Source organism: Phycodurus eques, chromosome 6, assembly GCF_024500275.1.
Source record: "Phycodurus eques isolate BA_2022a chromosome 6, UOR_Pequ_1.1, whole genome shotgun sequence".
Classification (NCBI taxonomy): domain Eukaryota; kingdom Metazoa; phylum Chordata; class Actinopteri; order Syngnathiformes; family Syngnathidae; genus Phycodurus; species Phycodurus eques.
This window is the reverse complement of record NC_084530.1, coordinates 12266451-12283979: the sequence shown is the minus strand read 5'-3', so window position 1 is coordinate 12283979 and position 17529 is coordinate 12266451. Positions and strand designations below refer to the sequence as shown.

The window sequence follows — 17529 nt, the reverse complement described above, 5'->3', positions numbered from 1 at the left end:
CCATCTTTTTAAAAATATAAATTTTAATAAAACTCTCTGAGCTGCCCTGCAATATTATATACACTCAGCGGTCACAACATTTGACGCATGCTTTAATTGGTGCTCATACAACCTAATGAGAGAGCGTTAACAAGACCTGAGCATTTCACACTTGAAGAATAGTTAAAATGCATCGCTGTGATATCCTGTATCAGGTCCGGATAAGACTTTCATAGTGTAGCTTCTGATTCACATATATATAAAAAATGTTATTACTATTTAAGCGTATTGGGAAAGATACAGATTTTTTTTTTTTTAAATCTTACATTTTTCTTCTGACATCACCAATAAAATACCTACCCATCATTTAAGTAATTTATTTGCATATACTCTAAAACTGGTCTAATGTTGTTACCGGTTAGTGTATTGGATCTGTGTGATTCATTTTGGTTTATTTGTGTTAACTGTGTGCTCCCATCAACCTCGCCGAAACAAAACTATTGTTTTGGCTCTCTTTTCTAATTTGACTCCTTAGATTTAGTATGCAGTAAACCTTGATACCAAAAAAATCCTTGTTGTAAGCGATCCCATTCTTTTTCTTGCTACTCTTCTGTGCTCTATTTCTCATTTTCTCTTCTCCAGTGTCCTATCCCAGGAGCTTAAATGAGCAAGAAAATCCTTTCTGCTTTGATAGCTCTGATCTTCAGTACATCAGCTGGTCTGTATCTTGTCAGTCTTTTCAGCTTTACAGGATCTACCACCATGTTGCACATGTTCCATCCTTATCACTTCACTATTTTCAATCAGGCTACAGTCATTGCCACCCCTCTTCTCCTCTGACAGTTTTTAGCCTATATAGAGAATAGATAGAAACATTAATTTGAAACAGGAGCGTCAATGGGGTAGAGGTTGACAGGGTCTGACCTTGCCTCAAAGCTGACAAAGACCCCTTTGAGCAGGTGGATTAGCTCAATGCACATTAAGGAGATGTCTGCCAAATTTTCCAATCACCTGGTTCCACCCACCAGCCTACAGACCAGCGGCATCGTGAAGGGGAAAAGGGGTGATGACGATTCTAAGAGCCCAGGACTGACGGGGGCAGTAGAAAATAGTATTTTCAAATTGTGGCATTTGCGTTCATTTTTTTTTCACATGGCCCCAAATCCCTGATGGCACCTGTGCCACAGACAATGAGAGAGATGCTACACTGAGAGAAAACGGTAAACTTTCATTTTAGTGGATCACGATCACTGCAGTTTGCCAACACATACAACATCCATCCATCCATTCTTTACCGCTTATCCTCACTAGGGTCGCGGGCTGCTGGAGCCTATCCCAGCTAACTGCAGGCAGGGTGCGGGGTACACCCTGAACCGGTCGCCAGCCAATTGCAGGGCGCATATCAACAAACAACCATTCGCACTCACATTCACACCTCAGGGCAATTTGGAGTCCTCGATCAACTTACCACGCTTTTTTTGGGGATGTGGGAGGAAACCGGAGTGCCCGGAGATAACCCACCAAGGCACAGGGAGAACATGCAAACTCCACTACAGGCGGGGCCGGGATTTGAACCCCGATCGCCAGAACTGTGAGGCAGATGACACATGCAACATGCACATTCAAATGCATTCACTTGAAGGATGCCTCAGAAGCAATGTGCTGGTAATATTCTCAGCTGAACCAACATGACCTCCTTATCTGTTTATATATCAGCTTCCCCTCATTTGCCTCCCAACTTCAGGTCAGATGTTGGTTACATAATTTAATGGAATTCCGAGATGTTGACATCATGCAGGTAGTTGGAGATTCATTAGTAAGAACAGGTTTAACATTTTTTTTTCTAATACTTTCTGAGTTTTCATTGTCTTTTTTGTTTTTTAAATCGACACACATTATTTCAATTCAACACCCATCAACCCCATCTGTGGCCATTAATTGTGTAGTAAATGTGTTTTTGTTACCAGGGAGAGCTAGAGAAGCAGCTCCTACAGGCCAATCCCATTCTGGAGGCTTTCGGGAATGCAAAGACCATCAAAAATGACAACTCCTCCAGATTTGTGAGTTTTCCTTTTGTCAAAGGGAATTATTTGAGATTAGGTGTCATAATTAAAATAGCTCTTAAAAATGGTATCAATCTACTGTTGCATGACATTTTTGTCCTTGTCTATTCTGGAAGAACCATTAACTTCTTTTGCTGTGTTTCACACAGGGTAAATTCATTCGAATCAACTTTGATGTGACAGGCTACATCGTTGGGGCTAATATTGAGACCTGTATCCTCAATTGTTTTAGATCTACAGAGCATAACTGAAGTTGTATTTAGTTTAGGACTTGGTAATATGATCATAGAAGTGCTCAGTCCAGCTAATTAGCACAGGAGGGTTCACATGGTGGGTGACACACAAACACTAATGAATCCATCTTCAGAGTTGGATGATGAAATTGAGAATTTGTTTGTGTTCTTTAATCAATGAGTTCTCAGACCTTCTGGAGAAGTCTCGTTGTATCAGACAGGCAAAGATAGAAAGAGCCTTCCATATCTTCTACTACATGATTGCCGGTGCCAAGGATAAGGTTCGAGGTAACATGTTTTTAAAGTCTGTCATTTGTCGAAGATATTTTTGAAAGGGAGATTTCCAACTCAAAAACTTGACTTTATATGGCATATCATTGCTTCGCTATAGTTCAGTTCATCATTTTAATCCTGTACATTTGTAGGGTGCTAACATTAAGATCTAATGATAAAACCTGAAAAAAGATCAATGTAATTTATTGTTTATTATTATCTTTCCAGAGGAGCTTCTTCTGGAGCCCTTCAGTAACTACCGCTTCCTAGTTGCGGGCCATGTCCAGATCCCAGGCCAGCAGGATGATGAGATGTACGAGGAGACGCTGGAGGCCATGACCATCATGGGCTTTACGGACGAGGAGCGAATTGGTATCACAAGTCTGATCTAACCTTAGTTTCCTTTAAATGGGATGTTGAAGTATAATGCCCAATCATTCGAATAGGTATAGTGCACTCTAATTGGGTGTCATCTGCTACAACTCCTTTAGTCTGTTAATCTGATAAAGCAGTTTGAAAGTGATTAAAGCCTAAACCAAGTACAGAGTGACTGGCACAGAGCATGTACTGTAAACCTACTAATAGGCGACTACTTCTTCAGATCCTTGAAACATGACTGAATTTATGCTAGCTCACTAATTGAACCACAGATTGCTGAATTATTTGTAACACTTCTCTTCCTTTTTACTGCAAGGCAGCATTCTGAATTCAACTTCTTGCTCAGGCCTTCCCTGTATGGAGTTAGCATGTTCTCCCCTTGTGTAGGTTTTCTGCAGGTATTCAGGCTTCCTCGCACATTTCAAAAACGCACTTCTTAGGTGTGAATGGTTGTTTGTATATCAGCTGGGATATGCTTCAGCTCACCGGCAACCCTAATGAGGACAAGTGCTGCAGAAAATGGATGAAAATGAATCTTACCACTAGTGTTACTGTTTTAGATATCATGAAGGTGTGTTCAACGGTCATGCAGCTGGGAAACATTGAGTTTAAAAAAGAAAGAAACCAGGAGCAGGCCACCATGCCTGACAACACAGGTTAGATATTTTGTCTTTTTTACCTTTTTGTAATATTGATATGAGATATGCAGGTGTGGGTTTTGCATTACAGGCCACTTAAGAAATTAATTATTGACATACTGTAGGAACATGAAATAAAAATGCCGGTGAGAATATAACACAAGAAAAGTGGAAATAGCATGACACTGTGGTGTGATTTAATACAAACATTTCTCCTCTCTGTAGCGGCTCAGAAGGTGTGTCACCTGCAGGGCATCAACGTGACAGACTTCACTCGTGCCATTCTCACGCCTCGTATCAAAGTTGGCAGAGAGGTGGTGCAAAAAGCCCAGACCAAAGAGCAGGTACTGCACAAATTACACTGCAATGAAAGAAGGAATCAAAGAAATTACATTTTATAAGTTTGTGTGTGTGTGTGTCTGTGCGTGTGCACTTCATAGGCTGACTTTGCCATTGAAGCCCTGGCAAAGGCTGTGTTTGAGCGCCTGTTCCGCTGGATCCTAAGCCGAGTCAACAAAGCCCTGGACAAGACCAAACGCCAAGGGGCCTCCTTCCTGGGTATCCTCGACATCGCTGGCTTTGAGATATTTGAGGTATGGACATATGAACCTCTATTGTGCAACAATGTCACAAGGTAAACTCTTTTATGGACGATGTGTATTCTCTGCTCTATTTCTTGGCTGTTGCAGGACAACTCCTTTGAGCAGCTGTGCATCAATTACACCAATGAGAAGCTCCAGCAGCTATTTAACCACACCATGTTCATCCTGGAGCAGGAGGAATATCAGAGAGAAGGCATCGATTGGAACTTTATTGATTTTGGTTTGGACCTGCAGCCCTGCATTGAGCTCATTGAGAGACCGGTGAGTGGCCTCGAAAAAGTAACAACTAGCTTTTCTTCCTCATAATGTGGTGAGTGTCTCATATAAATCTCTACATACATATTGGTTGCAGAACAACCCTCCAGGCATTCTGGCCTTGCTGGATGAAGAGTGCTGGTTCCCTAAAGCCACAGACGTCTCCTTTGTAGAAAAACTCATGAACACCCAAGGAAACCATGTTAAATTTGCGAAACCAAAACAACTGAAAGACAAGACAGAGTTTTCTATTCTTCACTATGCTGGAAAGGTGAGGATAGGAGGAACCTTAAATATTCAGGTTGAGATATGATTGAGGTTTTTGATTTTTTTTTGGGTGGCTGAAATAGCTGTTCCAAGACTGCTGAATAAAATTAAATCAATATTTTTTGCTTGTAGGTGGATTACAATGCCACAGCCTGGCTGACAAAGAACATGGACCCTCTGAATGACAATGTTACAGCGCTGCTTAATAGCTCCTCCAGCTCATTTGTGCAAGACCTCTGGAAAGATTGTGAGATTACTGACATACATGCTATAGCCAAATTCCTATCTCAGCAAGTGTCTATTAATTGTCATTATAGTGATGTTTAGTTTTGATTTGTTTACAAATCATTTAATCAATAATTTAATTATTTGTATTCATTTAGGCGGCACGGTGGACGACTGGTTAGAGCGTCTGCCTCACAGTTCTGAGGACCGGGGTTCAATCCCCGGCTCCGCCTGTGTGGAGTTTGCATGTTCTCCCTGTGCCTGCGTGGGTTTTCTCCGGGCACTCCGGTTTCCTCCCACATCCCAAAAACATGCATGGTAGGTTAATTGACAACTCTAAATTGCCCGTAGGTGTGAATGTGAGTGCGAATGGTTATTTGTTTGTATGTGCCCTGCGATTGGCTGGCAACCGCCTCCTGCCCAATGATAGCTGGGATAGGCTCCAGCACGCCCGCAAACATAATGAGGATAAGCGGCTCAGAAAATGTATGGATGTATGGAAGTATTCTTTTAACCTTTATTAGTCCAGGCAAGGCAATTAAGAACAGATTCTCATTTGCAATGCCGACCTGTCTGCAGACAGCAGTGTAAAACAAAATAATAATATCAAGTCCTTAATAGTGACCAAATGCAGTGTTGTCTGTTGTGTATGATTCAGTGTTTTTGTATGCTTCAGCTGACAGAGTGGTGGGTCTTGACACCATTGTCAAGATGTCAGACAGCTCGAGTGGATCAAAGACCAAGAAGGGAATGTTCCGCACAGTGGGACAGCTCTACAAGGAGTCTCTCGCAAAACTCATGACCACACTGCACAACACTCAGCCCAACTTTGTCAGATGCATCATTCCAAACCATGAGAAGAGGGTAAAGAAAACTATTTGCATCAAGTGTTATTTATGAATTCATTCTTTATTCCAGATCCCTTTACCATGAATAGGACAATGTGTCTTTTATTAAGAACTTGTTTTATCAACTGGTCATAGTAGACAAAAGCCATGGGACACACCATCAATTACTACAAAGTCATTACTAAACTAGGGGTTGGGATAGACTATTTGGGGCCCCAATCTTAATACTTTTTCTGGACTATTATGGGTCCAACTTTGTGGGAAGAGTTTCAGTGACCTCTCTAACATCTGATCTCACAACCGTCTGAATGAATATAAATAAATAACCATGGACACACTACCAAGTCTTGCAGATCGTCTCCCCAGAAGAGTAGCAGATGTTACAAGTATGCCAATACAGTACCTTTGTCAATATGGTGCTTTTGTTTGTATCTCCAATGTGTACTTGGCCCTCTATGTCAACTCTTTCAGTCCCATTAAAAGTAATGCTCTTCTCAGGCAGGAAAGCTGGATGCCAACCTGGTTCTGGAGCAGCTCAGGTGTAATGGCGTGTTGGAGGGCATTCGAATCTGCCGACAAGGATTCCCTAATCGAATTGTCTTCCAGGAGTTTCGCCAGCGGTGAGTTACATCAAACGGGACTATTGCTAACCCCTACTGTGCTACTACATGCATTATGTATTCATGTGTATTCTGTTTCTATAAACCTTTCTGTCATAGCTATGAGATTTTGGCAGCAAGTGCTATTCCCAAAGGTTTTATGGATGGAAAACAAGCTTGCTGTCTCATGGTAAACTGGTGTTTTTCAGTCAAAAAAATTCTGCTTTGAATTTACAAGCTTTTCTGCCCAAGGTCAGAGTGAGTTATCAATATTTTTCGGTTTAGATCAAACATCTGGACTTGGATCCAAATCTGTACAGAATTGGGCAGAGCAAGATATTTTTCCGCACAGGAGTTTTGGCCCAGCTGGAGGAGGAGAGAGACCTGAAGATAACTGTGATTATCATTGCCTTCCAGGCCCAGGCTAGAGGCTTCCTGGCCAGAAAGTACGTACATGCCACCCCTTGCATATGAATAACCTCCCATGACTTGTTGCATGACTCTAATGTGTAGGAAAGACTGCATACAGTTATAATAAATTGTAAACACATTTTACATGTTTACCTCCGCTGATGGCAGACATGTTTGCATCAGTATTTGTTCATTGTTTGACTATTTCCCCATAAAATATGTCAAAATGTCATTATAGTCAATATTCATCAGAGCTTATTTGATTTGAACAAAATTAGCTACAGTGCCGTGAAAAAGTATTGACCCCCTTCTCAAATTCTTATATTTTTGCTTAGTTTTCCCCACTTTAATGTGTAAGATCATCCCAAAAAAAATAACCCAAGTGAACTTAAAATGCTGTTTTTAAATGGTGATTTAATTTATTAAGGAAAATAAGTATTCAAAGTTACCTGGCCCTGTGTGAAAAAGTAATGGCTCCCTAAACCTAATAACTGGTTAAGCCATCCTCAGCAGCAGCAACTGAAATCAAGTGTTTTTTATAACTAGCAATGAGTCTTTCACATCTCTGTGGCGACATTTTGGCCACTCTTCATTGCAGAACTGTTTGAATTCAGCAAAAATGGAAGGTTTTCGAGCATGAACAGCCTTTTTAAGGTCATGCCACTGCATTTCACGTCCGGACGACGTCTCGGCCACTCCAAAACCTCATTTTGCTTTTTAACCCATTCAGAAGTTGACTTGCTGGTGTGTTTTGGATCGTTATCCTGCTCCAGAACCCAAGTGCGTTTCAGCTTGAGGTCACAAACTGATGGCTGAATATTCCCCTTCAGGATTTTCTGTTAAAGAGCAGAATTCATGGTTATATCAATCACAGCAAGTTGTCGAGGTCCTGAAGGACCAAAGCAGCCCAAGATCATCACACTACCACCACCATGTTTGACTGTTGGTATGATGTCCTTTTTTTGAAATGCTGTGCTGCATTTATGCCAGATATAGCGAGACACACACATTCTAAAAAGCTCAACTTCCATCTCGTCAGTCCATGTAATATCCTTTATCATCATCAATCATTTAGCTGTTTGTTTTTGTTTTTGTTTGGGTTTTTTTTGTTTTGTTTTAGCAAAATTAAGACGAACCTTTGTTATTTTTGATCAGCAGTGGTTTTGGCCTTGGAACTCTGCCATGGGTGCTATTTTTGCCCGGTCCCTTCCTTATTGGTGTGTCATGAACAGTGACCTTAACTGAGGCAAGAGAGGCCATCAGTTCTTTAGAATCAGTCATCAGTCTTGAGTTCCTTTGTGGCCTCCTGGATGAGTCATTACTGTTCTCTTGGGGTAATCTTTGTAGGCCAGCCACTCCTGCGAAAGTTCACCACTGTTCTGACATTGGTTTTCTGAAGTGTTCCTGAGCCCATGTGGTGATGTCCTTTACACATTGATGTCGGTTTTTGATGCAGTGCTGCCTGAGTGATGGAAGGTCACGGGCATTCAATGTTGGTTTTCGGCCTTGCCGCTTACATGCAGTGATTTCTCTGAACCTTTTGATGATATTATGGACCGTAGATTATGAAATCCCTAAATTCTTTGCAATTGTACGTTGAGGAACATTGTCCTTAAACTGTTAGACTATTTTTTCACGCACTTGTTCACAAAGATGTGAACCTCCCCCCATCTTTGCTTGTGAATAACTGAGCAATTCAGGGATGCTCCTTTTATACCCAATCATGGCACCCACCTGTTCCCAATTAGCCTGTTCACCTGTCGGATGTTCCAAACAACTGTTTGATGAGCATTCCTCAACTTTCTCAGTCTTTTTTGCCACCTGTCCCAGCTTTTTTGGAATGTGTTGCAGCCATAAAATTCTAAGTTAATAATTATTTACTAAAAACAATAAAGTTTATCAGTTTGAACATTAAATATCTTGTCTTTGTAGTGTATTAAATTAAATATAGGTTGAACATTATTTGCAAATCATTGTATTCAGTTTTTTTTTTTATGTTTAACACAACATCCCAACTTCATTGGAATTGGGGTTGTAAATGACATCGCCATTTAAAAACAGCATTTTAAGTTGACTTAGGTTATATTTGTGTGATATTTACAGTTAATTGATGATCTTAAGCATTAAAGTGGAGAAACCTAGCAAAAATATAAGAATCTGAGAAGGGGCCAATGCTTTTTAATGGCACTGCTATGTGTATGCAGAGTCAGATCTAATCCAGTCGGTACATTTGGCAGCAATTTAAAGTTAACATTGAAAATCCCATTCAACATTTTCAGATGCTTTTCTCTCTGATATCTCATTGGATTTGTTATATTGGATTAATTAAAAAATGCATCCTTTCAATTATTGGCTTTGCACAGATGTGACTTATGTATAAGTGTAGTTATAGATGTATACTCTTCATATTGCATGTCTTGTATCATACATTATATATTTGTTTTGTTGATCATTTAAAGGGCATTTACTAAGAGGCAGCAACAACTCACAGCCATGAAAGTTATTCAAAGGAATTGTGCCGCCTACCTCAAACTTAGAAACTGGCAGTGGTGGAGACTCTTCACAAAGGTCAGCATGTCCATAGGTCCTCATATCTTAGGTTCTTCTCCTCCTTAATAGATAGACAATTTACTATTTTATATTGACATCACTTTTCTGCACTCCCGAAAAGGTTAAGCCTCTTCTGCAAGTGACGCGGCAGGAGGAGGAGATGAGCCTAAAGGAGGAAGAGCTGCAGAAATCTAAAGAAAATGCTGCAAAGTGTGAATCAGAATTAAACGAGATCACCTTCAAGCATACAGCGGTAAAGGATGAATAATACGAACCAACTTACTTTGGGCAACTACTAGATTTGACATTCCATTCTCCATTTACTAACCATCCATTTTTTTTATTTTGCCTATCCAGCCCAAGACAGATTGCCAGTAAATCACAGGGTTACTCCATTTCATACTGTGTGGTTAACTCTAGTCTTTATTGTCAATTTGCTTCAGATTTTGGAAGAGAGAAATGCACTGCAGGAGCAGCTTCAGGCTGAGACAGAGTTGTATGCGGAAGCTGAGGAGATGAGGGTGCGTTTGGCAGCTAAGAAGCAGGAATTGGAGGAAATCCTTCATGAGATGGAGGCAAGACTCGATGAAGAGGAAGAACGTTCTCAGTCGCTGCTGGTGGAAAAGAAGAAGATGCAACAGCAGATGCAGGTAGTGAATTAGCTTCTTCCTTAATTTTGTATTCATTGTTGCTGTCATTTATCTCCCGTCACGCTTTCTGAAAGTAGCGAAAAGCAAGCGTGCACAGTATCTTGTTATCACCTCATTGTTGTAGGAATTGGAAGAGCATTTAGAGGAGGAGGAGGATGCACGCCAAAAGATGCAGCTGGAGAAGGTCACTTGTGAAGGAAAGATCAAAAAGCTTGAAGATGACATCCTGGTGATGGAAGATCATAACAACAAGCTGCTGAAGGTAAATGAAGGGAAAATAGAATGAAGTAAGTTAATGTGGCATTATTGGCTCAGCAATTAAGACACCATTACATTTTGATTTTGAAGGAGAGGAAGTTGATGGAGGAGAGGGTTGCGGATTACAGTGCTAATCTGGCTGAAGAAGAAGAGAAGTCAAAGAACCTCACCAAACTGAAAAATAAACATGAGTCCATGATCTCAGAACTGGAGGGTAATCACTTTTTAAGAACTTTCATATATGTTGAAATCACAATTTACAATCAAACTGTATCTTATAGTTTGTTGAGTTGTTTACCTTCTGCTCTACTTCCAGTCCGTCTAAAGAAGGAGGAAAAGACTCGGCAAGAGCTGGATAAGGTTAAGCGCAAGTTAGAGGCTGAGTCAAATGATCTCCAGGAGCAACTAGCGGACCTGCAGGCCCAGATCGCTGACCTCAAGGCCCAGCTGGCAAAGAAAGAGGAGGAACTACAGAATTCCTTGGCCAGGTAAAGTCTCATGATGAGTTCTTAATCAGAGTCTTGTATTTCAACCTGGGGTTTCATCTATATGTTGTTTAGCTCTACTCAGGAATCCAACAGTCCACTGAAATTATCTGGGACAGCTAACAATTTACAGGACAAAGAAAATGTGAATGATGCAAGATTTTCATTCACAAGGCCAATTAGCATACCTTTTATGTATCATAATACTGTTGAAGATGTTATTTTATGGTAAATACAATTGAATATTGTTGCTTAACATTATCTCAGCATGAGCATCATACTACAGTTGCCAGTGTATTAAACACAGTTCCTCCTTTATATAGATTAGAAGATGAGACCGCTCAAAAAAGCAATGCTCTGAAGAAAATCCGAGAGCTGGAGGGCCACATCTCTGACCTGCAGGAAGACCTCGACTCAGAGAGAGCAGCTAGGAACAAGGTAGAGAAGATCAAACGTGACCTGGGAGAAGAGCTGGAGGCTCTTAAGTCGGAGCTAGAGGATACCCTGGACAGTACCGCCACCCAGCAGGAACTCAGGTCACACATATTTTTTTCAGAAATATATACTGTACACAATGAAAACAAATAATTTTAAAGCAAAGAAAAAGAAAAAAAAACGTGTCACTTTTTTTCTAGTAGATTTAATGTAAACTTTCCATCTGTTCTGCAGAGCCAAACGTGAGCAGGAGGTGACCATACTAAAGAGAGCAATAGAGGAGGAGAACCGGACCCATGAAGCCCAGATACATGAAATGAGACAGAAACACACACAGGCTGTGGAAGAGCTAACAGAACAACTGGAACAGTCTAAACGAGTAATGACGCCATTATTTCACACACTAGTACTTATTTGATTTCCTTTAGTTGTATAATTTATGACTTGTTTACAATAAAGCTTCTCTCCACTTCCAGGTAAAGGCAAACTTGGAGAAGGCCAAACAAGCTTTGGATAAGGAGACATCTGAATTAACCATGGAGGTGCGCTCTCTCACTCAAGCAAAGCAAGACGGGGAGCACAAGAGAAAGAAGTTGGATGGTCAAGTGACAGATTTACAATCCCGCTTAAATGACAGTGAGAAGCAGAAGGCTGAAATGGGAGAACGCTGCTCTAAGATCACTGTAATTGGCTTTCTAAAGTATACTCCACTCAGCAAGGAGGACAGGCAAAATCCATAAAAATACATGTTCATCCTCCCACAGGTTGAACTGGAGAGTGTGACAAACCTACTGAATGAAGCTGAGGGCAAGAACATTAAACTGAACAAAGATGTTGCCAGCTTTAGCGCCCAACTCCAGGATACACAGGTTACTGCAGTAGAAAAGCAATATTCTGATTGAAAGCAGCAGGGTTTTGATCTGACTTTTGACCTGCTCGGCACCTACAGGAGTTGCTGGCTGAGGAGACACGTCAGAAGTTGCAGTTCTCCACAAAGCTTCGACAGGCAGAGGATGACAAGAACAACTTACAGGAGCAGCTCGAGGAGGAGATGGAGTCCAAGAGAAACATTGAGAGACATGTGTCCACCCTCAACATCCAGGTCAAGGATGGGTTTATATCTAGCCTGATGTTTGATCGGAAAAAAAATAAACAAACAACATTTTAAGGTCAGTTTCCTAATTTCCTTGGACCTTCTACAGCTGTCAGATACAAAGAAAAAGCTGGAGGAAATGTGCGGGAACACTGAGCTTCTGGAAGAAGGCAAGAAACGTCTCCAAAGAGATTTGGAGGCAGCCAACACCCAGTTTGAGGAGAAGGCCTCCGCCCACGACAAATTGGAGAAGACTAAAAATCGTCTGCAACAGGAGCTGGAGGACACACTAATGGATCTTGACAACCAGAGGCAGAATGTTTCGAACCTTGAGAAGAAACAAAAGAAGTTTGACCAGGTTTTGCCAAGTTTTATTGTTGCCATTATACTGCTTAAATGACAAGATTTTGAAGCTTTGACAACATGCATCATTTAATTGACGTTGTTTGGCCTCCAGATGCTGGCAGAGGAGAAGTCTATCTCTAGTAAATACGCAGATGAGAGGGATCACGCTGAGGCTGAGGCCAGAGAGAAGGAGACAAAGGCTCTGTCCCTGACGAGGGCTCTGGATGAGGCTCAGGATGTCAGAGAGGAGCTGGAGAGAGCCAACAAGGCCCTGAGGACAGAGATGGAGGATCTGATCAGCTCAAAGGATGACGTTGGGAAAAATGTACGAGCTACAATCATTTTTAATTTCAAACGTCACTGAATGCATCATCACTGCCCTGCAGTTGACTGTGCATTTCTGGTCCATAGTCAGCTGGGATAGGCTCCAGCTCACCCTTGATCCTGAACAGAATCAATTAATGGGTCATCACAAGGTTGCTAATTTGATGCTACGCTGATGTCAGGTCCATGAGCTGGAGAAGTCCAAGCGAGGCCTGGAGGCCCAGGTGGAGGAGATGAAGACTCAGCTGGAGGAGCTGGAGGACGAGCTACAGGCGGCTGAGGATGCCAAACTGCGTCTAGAGGTCAACATGCAGGCTCTGAAGGCCCAATTTGAGAGGGATCTCCAAGGACGCGATGAGATGGGAGAGGAAAAGAAGAGACAGCTTGTCAAGCAGGTGAAGAAAAACATTTGTCTGCCTTGCAGCATCGATTACAGAAAGTTACTCCAATTTCATCAGTGATCTAACAATTTGACCACACTCATTGCAGGTCCGTGAGTTGGAAACAGAGCTGGAGGATGAACGCAAGCAGAGGGCCTCAGCAGCAGCAGCCAAGAAGAAGTTGGAGACCGATATGAAAGATCTGGAAGGCCAGATTGATACAGCCAATAAGGGACGAGATGAGGCCATTAAGCAGCTCCGAAGGATCCAGGTGAGAGATAAGAAGATTCAGTTCTGGTTTCGTTCAATTATATGGTTTTATACATTTGCTGAAGCTCCTGGATTCAAATCGGTGTTGGCTTGTGCCTTCCTGTGTGATGTTTGAATGTTCTCCCTGATCTCCCTATCTAGCAAGGTTTTCTCTTTGTACACAGGCTTCCTTTTTCTTTGCTCTACAGGTCCACCTTAAAAAAATATATTTTAATTGTCGAAATTAACATAATATCCCAGTCTAAAGAATTAAGGCTGTCCTATCCTGTTCCTTCCATATGTAGATGCATGTAAATAAAAAAATGCTATCCTGATTCCCCTCCTCCACCAGGCCCAAATGAAGGACTTCCAGAGGGAGCTGGAAGATGCCCGTGCTGCCCGTGAGGAAGTGCTGACTACGGCCAAGGAGAGTGAGAAGAAAGCCAAGAGCCTGGAGGCAGAGTTGATGCAGCTGCAAGAGGTAACAGTGTTGCTTCACAACGAGACTAAGGAAAGCTGTTTGAACACTGATTCAGTATCCTGCTAATATGCTGAATCATCTTTTGCTTACTAGTAAGACAATTCAGCACACTAGTAGAATTACTAGGGTGCACTAGTAGAACAACTGTCTCACTTGTGATGTTTTTTCCACTTCTGTCATCCATTACTGTTTGACATATTGCACATGACTGGAATGCCTAGAGCGCACTAGTAGAGCAAATATGTCTTATTAGTGATGTTTTTTTCCCACTACTGCCTTCCACTACTGTATGACATTTCTAAATACTGGAAGAGTAACGAGTGCACTATTTTTAAAAAAAAAAGTATATGTTACTAGTGATGTAAAACTTTGCAGTTAACTATTAATATATATTAGATGTTAACTAGTAATATATATTATAATACCACTAGTAGTACTAGTAGCATGCAGTTGTCAACTAGTGAAGTGTTTCCTAACCTTCATTGAGCCAAGGCACCCTTTTTACATCAGAAAGATTTCACGGCACAATATATATATATATATATATATATATATATATATATGTATATATGTATATATATATATATATATATATATACACACACACACACACACACATCACAAAATGTATGAATAATTTATAATAATTTACTCACAAATTGACCTCAGGTGAAACGTGGGCCTGTTCAATTGAACACAAAGCTGATATACGTACTCACAGGAAGCCATAACTTATTCTGTTGTATGAATGTCAACAGGTGGATACATACTGTGGTTTATTGCTCTGTCCGTCCTCTCATGGAAAAATATTTAGAAGTTCTGCCCGTCAGTACATGTCACTGGCATAAATAGATGAACAAATATATATTTGTAAATAATAAATAATATTTTTCTGACAAATTAAGTGAAATTGGATAATTTTTCCACAGCACCACTGATGATCTCTCACATCACACCAGGGTGTCAGATCACCCAGGTTGTGAATCGCTGACGCAGTGCACAATTTTGCCTCTCTAGTAACATACTACTAGTGTGCCCTAGTCGTTCTACCAATGCGCTGAATTGAGGACAAAGTCTACTGGTATATGGACAACTCAGCGCAATAGGGTATTGAATAATTGCTCAAACAGCTGGCTATCCAAGACATCAACCTGCATTGTGGCCACCGGGCAAGAACCCCCAACCTGCTTGTGAGGAGAGGTGCAAAATAAAGGCTCAAACCCATGTTTCATGTCATGGTTCTTTAGGAACTGGCCTCTGCTGAGAGGGCCCGGAAGCAAGCAGAAGCTGAAAGGGACGAGCTGTCAGATGAGCTGGCAAGCAACTCCTCTGGAAAGTCAGTCATGTGTTGTCTTTATTTGTAGAAGGACTGATGTTATCATTTGATCCAATCTGACCACACTTGGGCTTCTTGCGTAAAGGTCAGCTTTGTCAGATGAGAAGCGTCGGCTGGAAGCGAAAATCTCCCAGCTGGAAGAGGAACTCGAGGAAGAGCAGAGCAACATGGAGATCCTCAACGACAGGCTGAGGAAGAGCACACAGCAGGTTGCCGTATAAACAAGATCACATCTCCGGCCCACCAAATTGTCTGTGTACCTGCTACCAGGATGTATTATCGCCACAGGTGGATCAGATAAACAACGAGCTGCAAACGGAGCGCTCGGCCTCTCAGAAGAACGAGAGCGCTCGGCAGCAGATGGAGCGCCAGAACAAGGAGATGAAGGCCAAGCTCAGTGAGATGGAGAACCAGGTCAAGTCTAAGTTCAAATCCACCATCATCGCTTTGGAGGCGAAGGTGGCCCAACTGGAGGAGCAGCTGGATCAGGAGAACAGGTCAGAGACATGGAAACACCCAATAATCAATGCAATACCTAAATAAATAAACTAATAATAAATAATAATAAATAATAAACTGTCCCGGCACACGAAAGGGTAGCTGGGGCGCTGGCAGGATGCCCTGCGGCGGGGAAAGGTCTAATGTGTCATCACCACCTCATGGTGAGCGGTGGGGCTTCCTGGCTAAACCAGCGCCTAGGATTATTTTGTGGTTTAAAACCAGTGGGATAAAATATGAATAATTGGATCTAAGATAACGAAACTAGTTTCCAGCTTTACATTGTCACGCACACACTGTTTAATCCATGCAGGGAGTGTTTCAACCTTATGTCGTAGCTAATAACACTCAGCAGTTTGTTTATATAACATTTCTGCTTTCGTTTTGAGATAAACACAAGCATATTCGGTTGGCAAACAAATTTAACCAGCAGACATTCAAATTCGGAGAAATACAATCACTAGTAACATTGGTGGGGTGAGAGGCACTCGGGGGCATTCATGCAAAATTCTATAAAAAATGTCACACAACATTCAAATTCAGTGAAGCTATGTCTGCAGTAACTCTCCACCGCCTGTAGGTGTCGCTCGTGTCTCATCTATTGTCCCAGACGTCTTCAGTTGCATTTCAAAGAACAAATGGTCCTTTCTGAACTTTTATCTTGGCATGTGGGACCAGCGGATTTTCAAGCTTTTTTCGGTCGGTATCTTGAGTCCTGCACACAAGGGGTCTTCTGATGACTGGGAGTCCAGGTTTCTGGGGTAGCTGCTAATTGATTTAAAGTCCGGGTGAGAAGTCAGGATTCCCGGTCTCTGCTTTTGATGAACTCTTGCAGACTGCCTGGTAATTCATTTAGCGTCCGTGTGAGATAAACCAGGCATGCCCGTGACCGTCTGTCTCGGCGGGGGAGCGGAGACAGAGTTGCAGTCCCAATTTGGGGGTTATGGTGCCATCTGGCGAGAGCATGTCCATTACAGTATACTACAATGATTTTTTTTCCAGTGCTATGTAATGTAGTTGCTGCAGTAGGCCTACTGAGAAAGCAAAGGAACCTTTCCTCCGTAACCATCCCAAGTCCCTATTTTCACCAGCAGCAGGTCTCAAACCTGCAACTCCCGCAGTCCTTGCAGAGCTACTGTCCAGTTTGAAATGAATCACACCGAGATTGTCCCTTGTTTTTCAGGGAGAAGCAAGCTACTGCCAAGAGTGTGCGCCAGAAGGATAAGAAGCTCAAGGATGTGATAATGCAGGTGGAGGATGAAAGGAAACAGGCAGAACAGTACAAAGACCAGGTAGGATCATTTGTTTTCCATCAATTTCAGGACTGCTGGCGGTAGCAGAAGTGGTGCATCCTAGACTTGAATGCTCCCTTGATCAATTCCACACTAGGCGGAGAAGGCAAACACACGCATGAAGCAGCTGAAGCGGCAACTGGAGGAGTCGGAGGAGGAGTCTCAGCGAGCCACAGCTGCCCGCAGGAAGCTGCAGCGGGAGCTGGATGAAGCCACCGAGGCCAACGATGCCATGAGTCGCGAGGTCAATTCTCTCAAGAGCAAACTGCGGTAGGAATATTTTCCATGTCAACCTTCTTCCTGACCTGAACAAATCATTTATAGTTGCTGTTCTTTGAACTGCCAGTGCAGTGGGACAAGGATGCGTAGCAATAGATGACAT

At 42.0% G+C, this 17529-nt stretch overlaps 1 protein-coding gene across 3 annotated transcripts in view; it reads left to right on the top strand.

Moving 5' to 3' along the window:
- Positions 1-17529, top strand: part of LOC133403645 (myosin-11-like) — a 32689-nt gene that overhangs the window by 12746 nt on the left and 2414 nt on the right. For all 3 annotated transcript variants that reach the window (XM_061678717.1, XM_061678716.1, XM_061678718.1), the window contains 35 exons: positions 1947-2039; positions 2192-2255; positions 2465-2563; positions 2777-2920; positions 3487-3582; positions 3790-3908; positions 4005-4157; positions 4254-4427; positions 4519-4692; positions 4821-4935; positions 5590-5777; positions 6260-6381; positions 6481-6550; positions 6646-6806; positions 9231-9339; positions 9443-9574; positions 9765-9971; positions 10096-10233; positions 10320-10443; positions 10546-10717; positions 11038-11250; positions 11384-11528; positions 11626-11832; positions 11914-12018; positions 12099-12251; positions 12352-12600; positions 12700-12912; positions 13094-13306; positions 13401-13562; positions 13893-14021; positions 15269-15357; positions 15443-15566; positions 15646-15854; positions 17039-17147; positions 17245-17417. In XM_061678717.1, the coding sequence (XP_061534701.1) occupies positions 1947-2039; positions 2192-2255; positions 2465-2563; positions 2777-2920; positions 3487-3582; positions 3790-3908; positions 4005-4157; positions 4254-4427; positions 4519-4692; positions 4821-4935; positions 5590-5777; positions 6260-6381; positions 6481-6550; positions 6646-6806; positions 9231-9339; positions 9443-9574; positions 9765-9971; positions 10096-10233; positions 10320-10443; positions 10546-10717; positions 11038-11250; positions 11384-11528; positions 11626-11832; positions 11914-12018; positions 12099-12251; positions 12352-12600; positions 12700-12912; positions 13094-13306; positions 13401-13562; positions 13893-14021; positions 15269-15357; positions 15443-15566; positions 15646-15854; positions 17039-17147; positions 17245-17417 (5147 nt within the window). The remainder of the gene's footprint in view (positions 1-1946; positions 2040-2191; positions 2256-2464; positions 2564-2776; positions 2921-3486; positions 3583-3789; positions 3909-4004; positions 4158-4253; positions 4428-4518; positions 4693-4820; positions 4936-5589; positions 5778-6259; positions 6382-6480; positions 6551-6645; positions 6807-9230; positions 9340-9442; positions 9575-9764; positions 9972-10095; positions 10234-10319; positions 10444-10545; positions 10718-11037; positions 11251-11383; positions 11529-11625; positions 11833-11913; positions 12019-12098; positions 12252-12351; positions 12601-12699; positions 12913-13093; positions 13307-13400; positions 13563-13892; positions 14022-15268; positions 15358-15442; positions 15567-15645; positions 15855-17038; positions 17148-17244; positions 17418-17529) is intronic.